Below are 15,843 nucleotides of genomic sequence, written 5' to 3'. Positions count from 1 at the left end.
AGTTAATTTTAGTGGTTTTGACTGGGATCTAGAATCCTAGGCCGTTGGAACCGTTGACAAGCTGCTGGTAAAGGCAATTATGTAACACACGAGAACGGAGAAGGGAGAACTGACCCGGTCATTAATAAATGGTGTTTCCTGCAAATGACACACGCAGGCACACGACCAGTGGCGTGTGGACGTGTTTGTTTCCTTCACTCGCTTCTTTTTTCAATGCCCATTTCTTTTCCCATCTCTCTCCAAATCTCAAGTGCCCTTTCAGTTTTTTCTCCTGTTTATCCTAAAAATACAAGGTACTTTTTCTTGTTCTTGTTCTTTTTTTCTTTAGGAGTAGAATCTCGCTTGTCGTTATGAAGCTTATGATTCGTGATCTGTTGACCTCCTAGGGAACAGCGATAGATTTCTTTCTCGCCGCTCGCTCGCTTGCTTCCCCCCATTGCATCTTTTTGTAATCGAATAGAGAAGGAAAGGCCGGGAAAGACAACTCTTCTTGACGGATATCAAAGAGAAACCTACACAGGTTTGGCTTCGGTACGGATCTCTTTTGTATTGTTTCTAATTTTTGTCGAATTATATAAAGGCTCGTGGGTTTCTATCTAGGGTTTCGGTGGAAGTTATTTTAGATTCTGGTTTCAGTTTGCTCAATGCTGATGTGATGATGCGAGACCCAGGCTCTGAGTGCAGTGCTTGTGGCTCAGAGGAGCGTTGGCACCTTCACAATATACGTCATCGAGGTAGCCTCCGTCGGGTCTGCACTTCGTGTGTTTTGAAACTTCACCCTGGATCGCTTTGTACTCATTGTTTTGAGGTTTACGACGGATCTTTACCTCCTTTTCACGAGCGGCTCATGTGTTCGAAATGTTCTTCAGTTTCTCACTTGGCTTGTGTCGGGCTAGAGAGTGCACGTCAGTATATATGTCCAACTTGCGTGAACCCTAACCTTTTGTTTTTTGATGTCGGCGGTTCCCATAAGAAGAGCAAGGATACCAATGGGGAACCGGTCATCATGGGAGGTCAAGTGATGGACCTGAAGTCGGCAAAAGTTTTCCTTGCTGCGACACGAATTGCTGCCAGTTCAATGGCTAAAGCTGCGGCTGCAGCTCGGATTGAGGCCGAGAGGAGAGTTAAAGAAGCTGCCTTGACGAGGAAGAGGGCTAAAGAAGCATTGGAACGGGTTGCCTATCTCAGGGCCAAAGAGAAAGAGAAAGAGAAAGAGAAAGAGAAAGAGAGAGAGAAGGAAAAAGAGAGGGCGACGTTTGCCTCTGCTTCTGTGTTGGCGACCGAACAGAACAAGAAAGCAGCCAAAGGGCATAGTGCAGTAACAACAGCGGTACCGGTGCAGAAGCCGATTCAGAATAATGTCAAGACAGAAGGGGAGGTAAAAATGTCTGGAGGGATTCCGGTGCCATTAACAAATGCTACTTCGAGTGACAAGGATGCACGGGCTGAGGTACAATCAGCATATATGGTGAGAGAGCTTCCAAAAAATGATGTTTCCCTTGATTACAAGGATAAACAGAAAGATCCCTCTGCCCTTGAAGCACGGCAAGTTGAGAAACCCCTGCCATTAAACGGAAACGGCAACTCTGGCAATTCTCTTAATTTACACAGCCATGTAGTAAAAAAAGAGGAGAATGATGGGGTATCTTCAGTATCTCCTGTTTCCGTACAGTTGCAGCACCCTAACAATCTTGGTATGGAAGAGGATAGAGGAAAACCAGGAAATCTGCTGGATTCCAACACAGTATCTCAGTGGTCCCAGCCAGATCAAGGTTTGTGGCTGCTACATGGTTCTGCTGCTTGTTTCCTCTCCTTGTTCTTAATGTTGTTCTTTCCCAGAGTTATTAATGCTATGGTTATTCCTTTTACTAACCATCATGTGGATCACAGATGCATTGGCCCCAACAACTAATTCTGGTTTTCTAGTCACAGGATCACCACCTACAACGAGCTAGCTTCTGTGAGTTGTTCTTTGTGGGTTAAGTTGTTTTTATTAGTTATAATTTGTCTTATTTTCCAATCTTAATGGGAGTTATGTAGAATCTGTTAAGAATATCATACTCGATTACACTTTACCTAATGAAGTAAACTATGTGCTCTTGGCTCAATTCTATCATCTGTATGAAGAAAATTGCCCCTTTGCATTTGTTTTCTCTGTCCTAGCCTGGCAGTTTCAAGTTCTAGTGTTGAACTCATTCATTCTTTTTGTCTCTGTTTAAACCCTTTCTTCACCCAAGTATAATTATCAGTTCATCCTAGATCCTGGATGTTGGCTTCTGGTTGGTCCTACCAATCTAGAACCACATCTGCTCAAGTCTGATATATAACAAAGAGTTACGTCCAATGTCTTAGTTCTGGGTCAAATGGAATTTATAGTATAGGAAGAAGCCCCACTGGATAGAGATTCTGTTTTCCTTTTGACCATATTCTGAGTATGGAACCAACCCAAGATTTGAAAAACTATCTAACAAATCCTAGACTGTTTAAATCTTATTTATATTGAAGGAGATATTCTGGTCAGACTTAGTTTGGTGTGCACGAATCTTATTTAAAAATGCACTTGATGGAAATGATTTTTCAACTTCAGAACACATGAATGCTTTATTACACTTTTGGTTTTTGGCACTGTTTTACTATACTAGGATTTATGGGGTTTTTAGATTCTGTGAGAATCCCAGCATCTAAAAGTTGAATATTGCACCTGATGGAAATGATGTTTGGTTTATTTAATTTCATGCCTTGGTTTTGAGCCTATGACCAAGAACAATGCATGCTGTTAGACTTGGGTAAAAACTGCATGTCCAGTTCATTCGTTGTTTTTTGAAATATAAAAAGTAGGCTTTACAGTAATCAGATTGAAAAACAAACCATCTTTGAGCCTTGAAACCACCATCTCCTATTAGCTGGGAAAAAAAAAAGAAAAAAAAAAAAAAAAGAAAAGAGAGAGAGAACCCTGGGTGTCAATTATTCTAAGTTTCTTTTCGGTTGGCACTGAGTTATTGAACCATGCCAAGTAAATGGGGTTGGCTAAATGTGTCCAACCTCATCCTGCTCTGTTGAAGCAATGCTATTTTTAAGTTTAAAATTTTTATTTTCTCATCACTCATTCTGGATTTATTCTTGGCTCGCTACTTGGTTGTTTAACTGGTCTAGTCGGTAGCATAATGTTCCTTCTTAGGAGAGCACTTGATGTAGATCAAAGCCAATATGTACCCATAGGAATGTGCCCCAAAATCAGCCTAGCAAGGTTGTGGATGCTTCAGCCTGGTCTGATGTGGCAAGTTTTTGTTGGTTCAATTGAGTATGAATGAAGAAGGAAAAATGACCAAAACACTGTTGACGTCACACCTGAACAGTTTCACTGCTAATATTTACATATCTGGAGATGTTTCCTGGAAGATTTTTGGGGCAAAAGATTAGATTACATGAAGATTTTATCTTGGATATTTAGAAGCTTAGTTTGGTTTCTATTTTAGTTATTTATGCATGTGGCTGAATTACAAAGCCAAATACTTTCAAAATGAGGCCTTTAAATACACCCCCTCAAGAAACTTGCCAAACAAGGCACCTCCTCATAGAATCATACCTTATATTTAGGTCCTTCAAACTTATGGTGTTAAAATTTCAAATAAGGGTCATTATGAAAGGACCTTTATACACATTGTGCGGTTTATAATGGAAATCACCATTTTTTCCTTAGAAGTCTTATTTTAAGATAACCTAATACTAAAATGATTTTTATTCATTTATTCTCTCTCATATCTCTGATCATCCCCCATTGACCAAAATCTCAAGACCCATTTAATTTCTCATCTTTCCTATTTTGTAATGCCCCCAAAAGAGCACAATCTAATCCCTAACTTCCCTCTGGCCCTGGTTGTGATTCAAGTCAACCAGTGCCACATATTTGATATGAACCAGAGAAGGTTCATTTGTCAGGGAACACAATGTATAGAGAATTTTCCGGGAAAGATGCTGGTTCATCCTTTTTCATTGTTCCTCTAATCCTGGCTATTGAAGTTGTCAGAGTTTGTAGAGACCCTCTCACTGTTTGTTGAGCATAGTGATCTAAGGCATTGCGAGTCTTCAGAACAGGGGTGGTGGGCGGGCTGAGAGCCTGTGACAAGAACGTGAGGGTCTGGATTACCTGGGTTTCCTAGTCTCCTTTTGATGTTTTTTATTTCTCAATCCCTCTTTCTTCCTTTGTGTCCTCTTTTTTCCGCCTGATCTTTCCTTGACTTCTGATGTTTCTTACTTCTCAATCCTTCCCACCTTTCCTCATTTAATTCCATATTTAGATTTCTTTGTCATGTTGGGGAAAAAGTAAGAAATAACTCCAAGATTGCAAATGCAAACAGAGAAAGATAGTTTTGCTAAGAGAACCTGTATTTTCTCCATCTCCATGGATCTTTCAAAACCGTCTCCAGCAAGTTATAAATGGCTCTGCTTATTTCATTATTTGAGAGAATTTCAGTAAAACCCTAAGAAAAAGGGCCACAATGAATATTTCCATTTTTCTGTCCTGGACAGTATACATTGTTAGTTTAATGAATACTCAATTATTGCATGCTAATGATGTAATTACTCCTATAAAATTGTATGTCAATCAAATCTTTTCTTTTCTGGATTATTCTTCTTCAATAATGAAAACGTTTCATTCTATAATTATGGTGTGCTTACTGCTGAAATCCTGGTTGTGATTGCTTTTTTTAAAATATTTGGGTTAGATTGCCATTAGTTCTCATTTCTATTATAATTTGTTAGGGGTTTTGTGTTCTATTATTTGTCAAGTTTGGATGACACTCATGACAGTGAATCAGGGCCAACCTGGCCCACCTGAACTGAACAAGGTTAAGTCAAGGTCATCTTTAGGGAAAACCCTGACATGGTCTGGCTAGGTTCAGGGTATGTTTGGCCTTGACAGAGTTGAGCAGGGCTGGTGCTTGGGCTTGGTCAAGGCCCTTTAAGGTTGAAATTGGGTTTAAGGGAGACCTGATGCAACTCGGCCCTTTGAAACTTCCAGTCTTCATCCCTGCTACAGTTGACTTCTTAATATGATGCTTGTTAACTGCCCAACATTCCGTGCTATACGTCATAGCAGATTTATTTTCATCTTGTGGAACTTTCCTAGTAACTTTGAAGGAATTAATTGATCACATAATACTCTGGAAGCACATCTCTGCTTCATTCATCATACTTCAAGACTTCGTATTATGACTGGCATATAATCATGTCTTCTAATACATTATATGGTGATTGGGGAACATAGAGTGAAGTTCTATCTGTAACTCTGTATGGTTTCTGAAGATTATCACATTTGAGAAGGTTGGCTAGGCCTTGAGCCCTATCATTTGTTAAATTTTAGGTGGATGCTACCTGAGTTTTGGACTAGTGTAATTTAAATTGTCCATAGTCTGAACCATAGTACGAGATTTCATAATTATCTCAGAATTTCTTATAATGAGATGAGAGCTCGGTTCAAATGGAGTTCCCCACATAACTCGACCCCCTTAGTGCTGTGGACTCCATGAATGCTGCAAGTTCACTTCTGAGCTTGGTTTTTTATAGATTTTGCTGGAACTGCTGGAGATTATATATCATCCTTGCTTTGTGCAGTTTTTTCAACTAAACTTTTTACCTTGTAAGTTTGACCAGTGAGGGGGGGGGGGGGGTTGGATGTGTAAGATTGCTAAATTTCATTGTTGCAAGTGAAAGGTGGTTTCTCACCAATAATGGGAAGATTTCAGACACCAACTAAACTCAACTAATCAATACAGGAATCAACATGAGAATGAAATAAAATGAAGTAAAATTTGAAGAAGAAAGTGAAGAGAAGAAATAATTCTTTATTCTTGAAGGAGTGCTTCTGGTGATGGATTGTTCAAGGACCTTAGGTTTTAACTGAGCCAAGCTGGCGCTGCCATTGTGATTCACCTTTTCACCTCCATCTCTGCACTGATGTTTAGCCTCTGTAACACCATCAGGGAAGATGATGAGAGAAAGAGGCCAGAGGCCTGCCTTTTTTCTTTCGATTCTGTTGGGAATAACAATTGTTATTTCTTGAGTGATTTTACAGCCATTTCTGGTGTAAATTTTTCATGGTATCCTCAGGTAATGTAGGAAGGGGGAGTAAGCGAGCGATGCAGGGTAGGATGGTGCAGGGTTTGGGGGGGGGGGCGTAAAATTGACCATGGAACATGATAGGTAAAAATGAAGATTTTAATATCTTACTAACTTTGTTAATGGTCATGGGGAAGGTTGATGTATTGAAAGTTATTAGGGTGTCTGTTGTTTTACAAAGTATTTGGGGGTCCAGAATTTTTCCTATAATCATTGAGACAGTAATGCTTGTTGTACTTGGCTTTTGTTAACTTGGCCAACATGTCCTTGACAAACGTTTGGTTTGGTTTGCATTCTTGAGATATACTGCTTGATGTATGCACTGTATACATGAGATTCCTTTGAACTGCAATTCTTTTGATATTATCTGCTTTTATTTAGTTATCCCTTGCATTTGATTTATGTGTTTGCACTTCTATCGATGCTTTCATTAGGAATCCTTTTTATTTTGGCAATTGCTAGTTTTGTTTGAAGTTAATGGGAAAAACATATCTTGGGCGAATATTTAGTCAATATTCTGTCTGAAATTGCAATTTTAGAACTTTTAAAGTTGCCTTAATATTGCTTAGATGGCAATAAAAGAGATGACTTGTTGGGAATACGACTAATTTGCTTTTGAGGTTCTTCATAATTATTTGAAAGAGTTTTTACATTTCACCCACTATAATGGGGGTGAAACCCTGGGTTCCCTACTATAGTGGCAAATATTTCGTATCACCCACTTTTAGTATTACAAGTCACCCACAGTTAGGTTTTTGGCCTAGATTTTGCTAAGTGAGAGTGAAATGACACTAATGCCCTTTGGGCAATAAAATGACTTAATTACCCCCATTTAACTCATTAAAAAATTGATACTCAAATTACCCAAATGCCTTTGGGCAGTTAAATGACATAATCACCCCCAATTTACATCACCCTTCTCTGCTCAATGATTTCATCTCCACCATGTATCCCCCCGGTGCTACTCCTCCCACTGCAAGTCTTCTTCTCAGACCACTCTCACCACTGCAACTGATTGAACCATAGCTAAGCTAAAGAAGAAGGTGACAACTCAGAGAAGGTCAGAATGATTCTACCATTTCTATCCACTCTAACCTATGACAATTTGATCTCCATTAAGTCTAAATTTTCAGAACTCAGAAGGGTTTTCCGAATCAGATTGAAAACCAATCACAAAAAGAGCTGAAGGTTCTACCACAATTGACACCAAGCCCAAGATTACCTAGGTCTCAATATAGTCAACACTGGGAGAGAATCGAGAAACAGGAGAAACAGGGAAGGAAACCATTAATGGAGATTTTAGAAACTTACCCCACAACCAGTACTAATGTTGGTTCTAATGGAACCATCTTTGAGATTAATCAGCTTGCCGATGTTTTCAATATATGCATCAGTGCCGCGAGGAAGCATGGTACTTGAATTGATCCAGTTCTGAATTTCCTTCTCCACCATTAATTCCTTGTGTGGCACGTTCGCATGCCACACATAGTCTCAGCTCATCGGCCATTTAAACAGATATTTATAGCCATATGGTTGGCACTCAACATTTGAGTAATTCACCTCTTTTAGGACAGTTTCTCTCTCTGTAATCCAATTTATCTCTATCGAACTGTAATGATCTCTGGGTATCTTCACATGGCGTGTATTCGCTGTATTTGATGTCACGAGGTCGGTAATGTTTCATAACTATCGTTGTCGGAAGATCATTGGTGGCGGGGTGGGTTGAGAAATCTAGAGTTTTGGTGAAGCTTTTGCTCCGGATTTCAGTGCTGGGGACTGAATTGACAAGGTGAGAAATGGAATGGATTCCACTGCTGTATTGCCATGAAATTCTGCAGAGAATGGTGACTATGGCTAGACGGAAGAGATTGGATTTCTTCCAGTGGTGAGAGTGGTCTGAGAAGAAGATGAGATAATGGAGGACTTACGGTAGTGGTTGGAGAAAAAGACTTGCAGTGGGAGTTATGGTGGTGGTCGGAGAAGAAGAGTTGCAGTGGGAGTTGTGGACGAGAGAGAGAGATATACATGGTGGAGATGAATTGGGGGCAATTATGTCATTTTATTTGGGCAGTCACTTTGAGTTTCAAATTTTGAATTTGTTAAATGGGGGTAATTAGGTCATTTTACTGCCCAAAGGGCATTAGGTTCATTTTACTTCTTATTAACATAATCTAGGCCAAAAACCTAAGCTTGGGTAACTTGTAATATTGGAAGTGGGTGATATGTAAATTTTGCCACTATAGTGGGGAACCCCAGGTTTCACCCCATTATAGTGGGTGACTTGTAAAAAACTCTATTTGAAATTGTTGTGTATAAATTCAATGGTATCTAGTCTGGTTGTCTTTGTTTATTTTTCCGATGAGTTAAGAGTTTCTCCTTTAGGGCCTTTTTGGTATTTTGGAGAAAGTGTCTTTTTAAGTCATGTTCGTGATTGGTTAAGATGGAAAAATATGCTATTAAAGAAATTTGCTATTCCTAGACTAGCTTCTTGAAAGAAGACTATAGAAGTAGGAAGTACTTCTTGTGTATTAATGGGATGTGACCCCAAGCCTGATATTTAGTAGCCTGAGGCCCTGAATAACCCTGATATACTCAATTTTATTTCAGGTAAGGATCCATTGTAATTCCAAAAACAGAAAAGCAATGCCTGTACCGACAGCTGAAATGAAGCTGCTGTATTATATGAACTGCGGATTTTGCATCATAGTGCTACATTGTAGTTGAGTACCAAGATTTTGTGCAGCGATGGAACAAGGAAGACTGCCTAGATAGTGTTATTGCCATGAGCTAGCAGCATGTGGCTTGGCATCCATCATACAGGAGATGTGGTTAGGAGAAGATGTCTTGCCTTCCCACCGGGGTTGAAAGTGAGAGTTGAGTTGTTGTAGGGGGAAGGTCAAAGAAATGTAATGAAATAAAAGTAATAATTTTTTATATGGGAAAAGTGCTGACATATATTAACCTGATTGATGGATGTAATTGTTTCTCATATGCTGAGAAAGATCAACATGTTTGAAACTGTTCATTGGTTTTGGTGTTTGTCAGGTGCTAGCTAGCTAGTGAATTATGAAGATCCAGGTAATGTGAGATCTTTGAAATGTATTAATGATCTTGCCCTGCCAAATGGATAAAGGTAATCAAATGGTTTTTGGAGGAGTTCAGCTGCCCGAGTTAAATTAAATACAAATAGAATATACTCGCAGCCATCTACGGAAATAACATTTGATCGTGAGCCCTTGTATCACCCAGGTTCTTCAGGTTCATCAAATAGCTTATCTTAATCAACTGGTAGGGGCTTGGAAAGCTTTGACAAGTTAGACTCAGATTGAAAATGTTGATGACAGTTTACTGACAGTTTTAAATGCACGTCCTTGTGTGGAATGCATTAACGATGAAATTAAGAGCGTTACTTTTTTTTGGTTAGATTTGATATGTAGTGTCTTCTAAACGATACTGAAATTCTTCTAGTAATTCGTTTGGAAAATAGTTTACAATTGGAGATTTGAAGCCAAGGTTCTATTTGGTTTGCATATGCACTTTCTCTGTATAGAAATCGAATCTAGAATGCATTCAGAAGTAAGAAACATCAAACAATTTCGAGTGTAATTTAAGAACACATCCAAAATCCTATCCTGTCGCTGGAAAATTGTTGGTAACAGTTTGAGTGAAGATAAACTAAAATCCTATGATCCTATCCTGTTTTGAATCAAGGTGCACCTTTCGGTAAGGTTGTTGGACTCGTCTGAAGCATTTATTTGATTGTGAAAAAAACCAAATGTCATACGATAGTCTTCCTAATTCTTCAACTGAAATACTTGTAGTTTTGTCAAAATCTGAAACTTTTATGAACACTCAATACTTGTAGCTAATCTGTGTACGATGATTCTCTTCAGATTCTTCGGCCCTTTTCATTCTTGTATAGTTGTATGTTCCAAGGATTAATGAATTGGCTGATGATACGTTTGCCACGAAGGCTCTATTAATATGTATGGTAGACTTGCAATTCAGCCTCACAATCTCAGTGCTTGTAAAGCTCCACCGCGTAAACACTCCCCTTGGTAAAATTTCCCTGGGTGTCTATGACTGCTGACTGACTAGTAATGGATCATTAAGATCTTGCTCTAAAATCTTGAATTTTCTTTTTGCCCTTAGGTTTAGGATTTCAGCATAAATGTTACTTAAAGCATATTTAGTTTAGAATCTTTAGATTGTTATTTTCAGTTAGTATTTGTAGATAACACTAGATTTCATGGTTAATTGAACTTCCATTAAGTCCATTACTCCTAATCGATCCGATACCCTATATTAGAAAATAAAGTGATATAATTTAAATACCTCAATAAGTGAAAGTACGTGGACGGCTGACTAGGTGTGTGTGTGTGTTTTTTTTTTTTTTTTTTTTATGTTTTCATGGAGTACGGATAAAAGAACGGCACTTTACCCCAGAAATCTGAACTTTTCACCTTGTCTGTGGAGTGAAGACGATCCGACTCAGAGTTTAGATCTTCACCAAAAAAAAAAAAAAGACTCAGAGTTTAGATGCTGACGTGGCCTTCTTTGGATCAGTTATTCTGCGTTGACGAAATTTAATTGCAGCAAACTACCCGCTGATCTACAAGCAAATGAGAAACAGTGAAACTTGCCTCTCAGTGACTCGGATGGAGCTCAAAAGCCTTGGCTTCTTCTCTTTGCCATCAATTCCGAGAACTAGGGTTTCTGGAACTGGTTTTTCTTTTCTATGCAAGTGTCATCCAAATATCACACACAGGCGAGGGCGAGGGAGATGTCAAGAGCGGAATTTGGGTCTGGGAGTCGGCTTATCTTTTATGGGACCCTCACCCTCACCGACTGAGAGAGCTCCGAAAGCGCTGGAGCAGCCGGGGGGGAGAATGGTGACGGAATTGGTCCGAGCATTCAACGAGCTGACGGAGAGGATCAACGTGCTGTCTACCACCTCCTCTCGTCTACTCTTCCAGTCTCTCAAGCTATCCATCCCTGTGTTACAGGCCTTGCCTTTTGCTCCTGATGGACGTTCTCCGCTATCTAAAGCCCTCTCAGTCGCACTCATACTTGCTGATCTTCAGGTATCATTCCTCATACAAGTATTAATTTTGTTAATTGGTTAACTTTTGGCCTTATTTGAAGCAATTTGGATTGTTTTTCAGTTACTTTAACTTACTACTTTACTCTTGTTCATCTTTCTCTGCTAGTGCAAGTGCAGAAACACAATTAAATGTTGCTTGGACAGATGATTACTTATTCTGATTTGCCGGAAAAGGGGAAGAAAAAAAAGAATGAAAATTTCTGGACATTAAAAATTGAACAGGACAAAACGGCCTTTAAGAACTATTCAAAGGCAAAATCATGTACATTAAGGTTTATAAAACAATTAAAGCCTCCCCGTCATACTAAATCTCCATCCTGATCATGAATCAGTCATCAGCATAAACCACTTTTGACCGTTTTAATGTTTCTTCAGTGTTAGAGAACCAGTTTTGCCATTTTGTTGGGGCTGATAAATATTGATTATTAAAGACTTAAAGCAGGATTCCCTGGCAGGCCTCTTATTCCTCTCCGCGGATAAATTCCAGCCCCAGCAGTGCCCACTGGATTGAGATATCCATCCTGCTAATCACTGGATAAGATGTCTCTCTAGACTTTTTGAGGGCTGCGAAACCTTGTAGCTGAATAGCCTCTCTTGCTATTTTGAGCTAAATATCCCTCGGGGTGGCAAATTCTTTTCTTATTTAATTTATTTTGACATTCACACTTCAAATCAGATTCGATACTGTATGGTTTCCTAATATAATAGAAAGTGGTCAGGATATTGCTTAGAAATTGTATCCCCAAGGTCTGGATCTAATTCTTCATTAACTATGTCATCCATAAGTTTCTGGACCTCAGTTTGTTGCTTCCCATTTTTCAGGATCCCTTTCTAGGTTGAAAAGCAAAAATCATCATAACAAGCGAGACTGTGGACTGCTGCTTTGTATTTGGATCTATAGTGTATTTATCATAAAGGTGATTGCAGGTGGATGCAGAAGTTATTTCAGCTGCTATACTGAGAGAAGTACTGGAGGCAGGTGCTATATCCATTCGTGAAGTTGGACATAATGTTGGCACTGGTACTGCTCATCTCTTGCATGAAAGCTTGCGCTTAAGAGCAGTACCTTCAAAAGTAGAAGTTTTGGATGATGAAAGTGCTGCAACTTTAAGGAAGTACTGCCTGACTTACTATTGCATTAGGGCTTTGATTCTAGACCTTGCTCTGAAGCTTGATGCAATGAGACATCTGGATTACCTCCCAAGATATGAACAACAGAGGTTGTCTCTGGAAGTTATGAAGATATATGCACCCTTAGCTCATGCTGTTGGTACTAACAATTTGTCACTTGAGCTTGAGGACCTTTCCTTCAGATACTTGTTTCCTTACTCGTACCTTTATGTGGATGCATGGTTGAGAAGCCATGAAACGGGAAGTGTGCCACTCATAGACACGTACAGGGAGCAGCTTTTCCAATGTCTAAAAAGTGATCCTGCATTAGAAGAAATGGTGGATGAGATAACAATCCAAGGTCGTTATAAAAGCCGTTACAGCACAATGAAGAAACTCCTGAAAGATGGTCGCAAGCCAGAAGAAGTAAATGATGTTTTAGGGTTGCGGGTTATATTAAACCCTAGAATGGGAGATGACATGTCAGAGATGGGTGAGAAAGCATGTTTCAGAGCAAGGGAAATGATTCGGTCTCTTTGGAAAGAAATACCACGAAGGTCAAAAGATTACATCACTAGACCTAAAGCAAATGGATATAGGAGTTTACATATGGCAGTTGATGTTAGTGAGAATGACAGGAGTAGGCCACTTATGGAAATACAGATACGTAGCACCGAGATGGACATGTTGGCGGCTGGTGGAACTGCATCCCATTCATTGTACAAAGGTGGCCTCACTGATCCAGAGGAGGTAAGTTTCATACCATATGCAACTAAGATTAATGTAGAAACTTATCTTTATGCTATTGTTGTTTGCCATCTATTCCTAGTCAATAACCTTTTCTACCATATCATCTGTTGTTCAAATAGTTCTAGGTTGGTGTTCCTTTCTTAATTGTCATGTAATGAAATACAGTTTCAAATCTCTCAAACAAGAAGTCCAAACATAGCTAATAGCTTTCAATATTTGCTGAATACTTACCTTGCAGTTCAAAGTGGAAGATCATATTTTCACTGTTCCTTCAATCTAATTCTTTTTGCGAGGGACTTATTGAATGTGTGCTTGGGCAGGCTTTGCTGCTGTAATTTTTCTCAGTTTCATCTTCAAGGCTGTGGAACTCCTCAGCTATTGCTGTTAACAACATTGGTTTTAGAAACAAAGTAATTTTTCTCATTATTTAATGAATGCTCAGGCAAAACGGCTCAAGACCATTATGATGGCTGCAGCTGAGCTTGCAGCACTGCGTCTTAATGATCTCTCTTCAGCAAGCCATAGAGGTGTTGAGACTGACTCAAGGAATCAAATCTTCCGTCTTCTTGATAAGAATGGAGATGGTAGGATCAGCATTGAGGAACTTACAGAAGTGATGGAAGAACTTGGAGCCAACGGAGAGGACGCCCGGGAAATGATGCAACTCCTTGATGCAAACAGTGATGGCTCCTTGAGCTCAGATGAATTTGATTTATTTCAGAAGCAGGTAATGTATCCTTTCGATAGATCAAGTAATTGGAGATTAAATTAACTTTTAAACTTCCTGACGGAAAGAAATTTCCATGCCAAACTTCCAATTGGATCCAATTTCATCCATTTGTCATCCTGACCACTTAATCTTAGTGTGCCCCCTGAATACTAATAACTGAGTGCATGAATCATGGTTGCAATTATAATGTGATACCTCTTCAGTACTCTGCACATTAAAATTAAGAGCGACAATTCATGGTTGGAATTATAATGTGAAACCTCTTCAGTACTCTGCACCTAAAATTAGGAGCTTGTAATTGTCGCTAAGTGTAGTGATATTTTACAGTGACAACATGGGTTGCTTAGGTGGGTCCATGTAAAGAGGAACTCTTTCATGTCCTACTAATGAAATTCTAGGCCAAAACAGACGGGGAAACACCTTGAAAGTGCATCATAAGAATCTGGGGATGTGATTTCACCTTGAAACTAGTCTAAGTGCTGCTACTTGGCAGCTTTTTGTTTGTTGGAGAACAGTCTCCAGCACCTTCGTAAGAATGTGGAGTGTTAAAGCCCCTCCTACCAGGATGACAGAGTAGGTACCAATAATAAAATAAAAGAAGAAAGTAACCCCATTTATCTGGTGGTTGTGCTAATCAGTGTACATGACTCAACCCTACTAAATGTGGCTTTTGATCATCAAACTGTTTCATGCATAGTCGTCTAATAGGAGACAGGGAAAGTTCTTGATTCTTTTCTAATGCATGTATTTTGTTACTCCAAATGCTCCTACTCTAGGTTGAAGTTATGCGTGATTTGGAGGAGAGAGATCACAAATACAAAAGCCTGTTGGATGAAAAGGTTCAAATGACTGACAGATGCAGCTTAAATCAGGTCAATCGTGAAGAGCTTGGCAACAGGCTGGTAGTAAGATAAGTCATGTAGGTGTAGAAATCCTCGTTGTTCCCAATTGTTACAAACCCTTTGTAAACCTCTTGTAACAGCATGGTCAATGAGACTATACAGTGTCTGATACCTGTGTACTGGTTAGGTGCTTGCATTGCCAGTTCATTATGTGTTCCTTACACTCCTTTTTCCCTTTTCGTCTTGGTTTTTATTTTTATTTTTATTGGGGGTTGGGGGTTGGGGGTTGTAAATGTACTACACCAATCTTTGTAACTGCAAAGACAGGCCAGTTATTCAAATTGTAACATTGATGTATATCATAATTTATGGTTATTTGGAAATGGATTGTACTATTTATATATAGAATCAAATCAGAGATTGTGATAAATTGAGTTGATAGATTATGGAAATAGGTGCAAGTGATATCTTCAGTTTCATTTTCATTTTTTTTTTCTTCTTTCTTTTCCCTCTCATAGAATAACCAACTTATGAACTAAATAAAAATACTACACCCCTATCAGGTTCCAAAACAAATCTAGCTAGCTGCAACACTCCTCAGACCCTCATTATGCCTCCACAATCATCCTTATAGGTGACTAAAATCCTTTGCCAGGTTTACGAAATTTTATCAAGTCTATTTCTTTGTCAGAGATGTACCATCAATTTCTCTTTGGATAAAAGACAGATGTCCATAATCGTATTTAAAAGTTGAAATAAGATTTAAAGAATATAAATTTTTTGTTTTAATTTAATCTGAACCTTTAGATGTGATTGATGAACATCTATCATTCTTTCTTTTTTTAGATTTTTTTATGAGGTTCATACGGGCCAGCTTGCGCGTAGCACCACGATAACATCCTCAAATTAATGTCGTCGAATAGGTGCGAACCCAAGATCTCCCCGTGGGAGATAGAGTCTTTAACCGCTTTACTAACCCATCATTGGCTAACATCTATCATTCATCTAGGGGAGAATGATTCCTGATAAAAATCCCATCCCTTCCCTCCCCGCCAAAAAGGTGGTGGGGAAGTTTACAGGGAGTTGGTGCCTTGGTGGTAAGTTGCGTCGTGCTTTAAAATTCAAATAAATAAACATTTACGGAAGAAAAAAATAACAGGGAAAAAAAGAAAAAGAAGAGAAGATGC

The 15,843-nt window shown here is 39.1% G+C and overlaps 2 protein-coding genes across 5 annotated transcripts; both read left to right on the top strand.

Annotated features, from left to right (window-relative positions):
• Window positions 1–89: 89 nt before the first annotated feature.
• On the top strand, window positions 90–9,878 carry LOC149019792 (uncharacterized). 4 transcript variants are annotated; one of them, XM_089153785.1, is made up of 5 exons: window positions 90–293; window positions 387–520; window positions 637–1,772; window positions 1,891–1,960; window positions 8,728–9,878. In XM_089153785.1, exons 3-4 carry the CDS (start codon window positions 656–658, stop codon window positions 1,953–1,955), a joined length of 1,182 nt encoding a protein of 393 aa, XP_089009911.1. In that variant the 5' UTR covers window positions 90–293; window positions 387–520; window positions 637–655; the 3' UTR covers window positions 1,956–1,960; window positions 8,728–9,878. The 4 variants fall into 4 exon arrangements, with proteins under 4 accessions (XP_089009911.1, XP_089009910.1, XP_089009909.1 ...); XM_089153784.1 differs by having other exon boundaries at window positions 387–531; XM_089153783.1 differs by having other exon boundaries at window positions 601–1,772; window positions 8,728–9,877.
• Window positions 9,879–10,712: 834 nt separating this feature from the next.
• On the top strand, window positions 10,713–15,039 carry CRSH (Ca2+-activated RelA/spot-like protein). Its single transcript, XM_089153781.1, has 4 exons — window positions 10,713–11,204; window positions 12,152–13,084; window positions 13,527–13,811; window positions 14,591–15,039. The coding sequence occupies exons 1-4, from the start codon at window positions 10,743–10,745 to the stop codon at window positions 14,726–14,728; spliced, it is 1,818 nt and encodes a 605-aa protein (XP_089009907.1). The 5' UTR covers window positions 10,713–10,742; the 3' UTR covers window positions 14,729–15,039.
• Window positions 15,040–15,843: the final 804 nt, after the last annotated feature.

The sequence above is a fragment of the Hakea prostrata genome, chromosome 4 (genome assembly GCF_041222555.1).
Source record: "Hakea prostrata isolate BN-2017 chromosome 4, UWA_Hpros_2, whole genome shotgun sequence".
Lineage (NCBI taxonomy): Eukaryota > Viridiplantae > Streptophyta > Magnoliopsida > Proteales > Proteaceae > Hakea > Hakea prostrata.
Note: the sequence above shows the minus strand (reverse complement) of the source record. Positions and strands in the feature narration are given on the sequence as shown.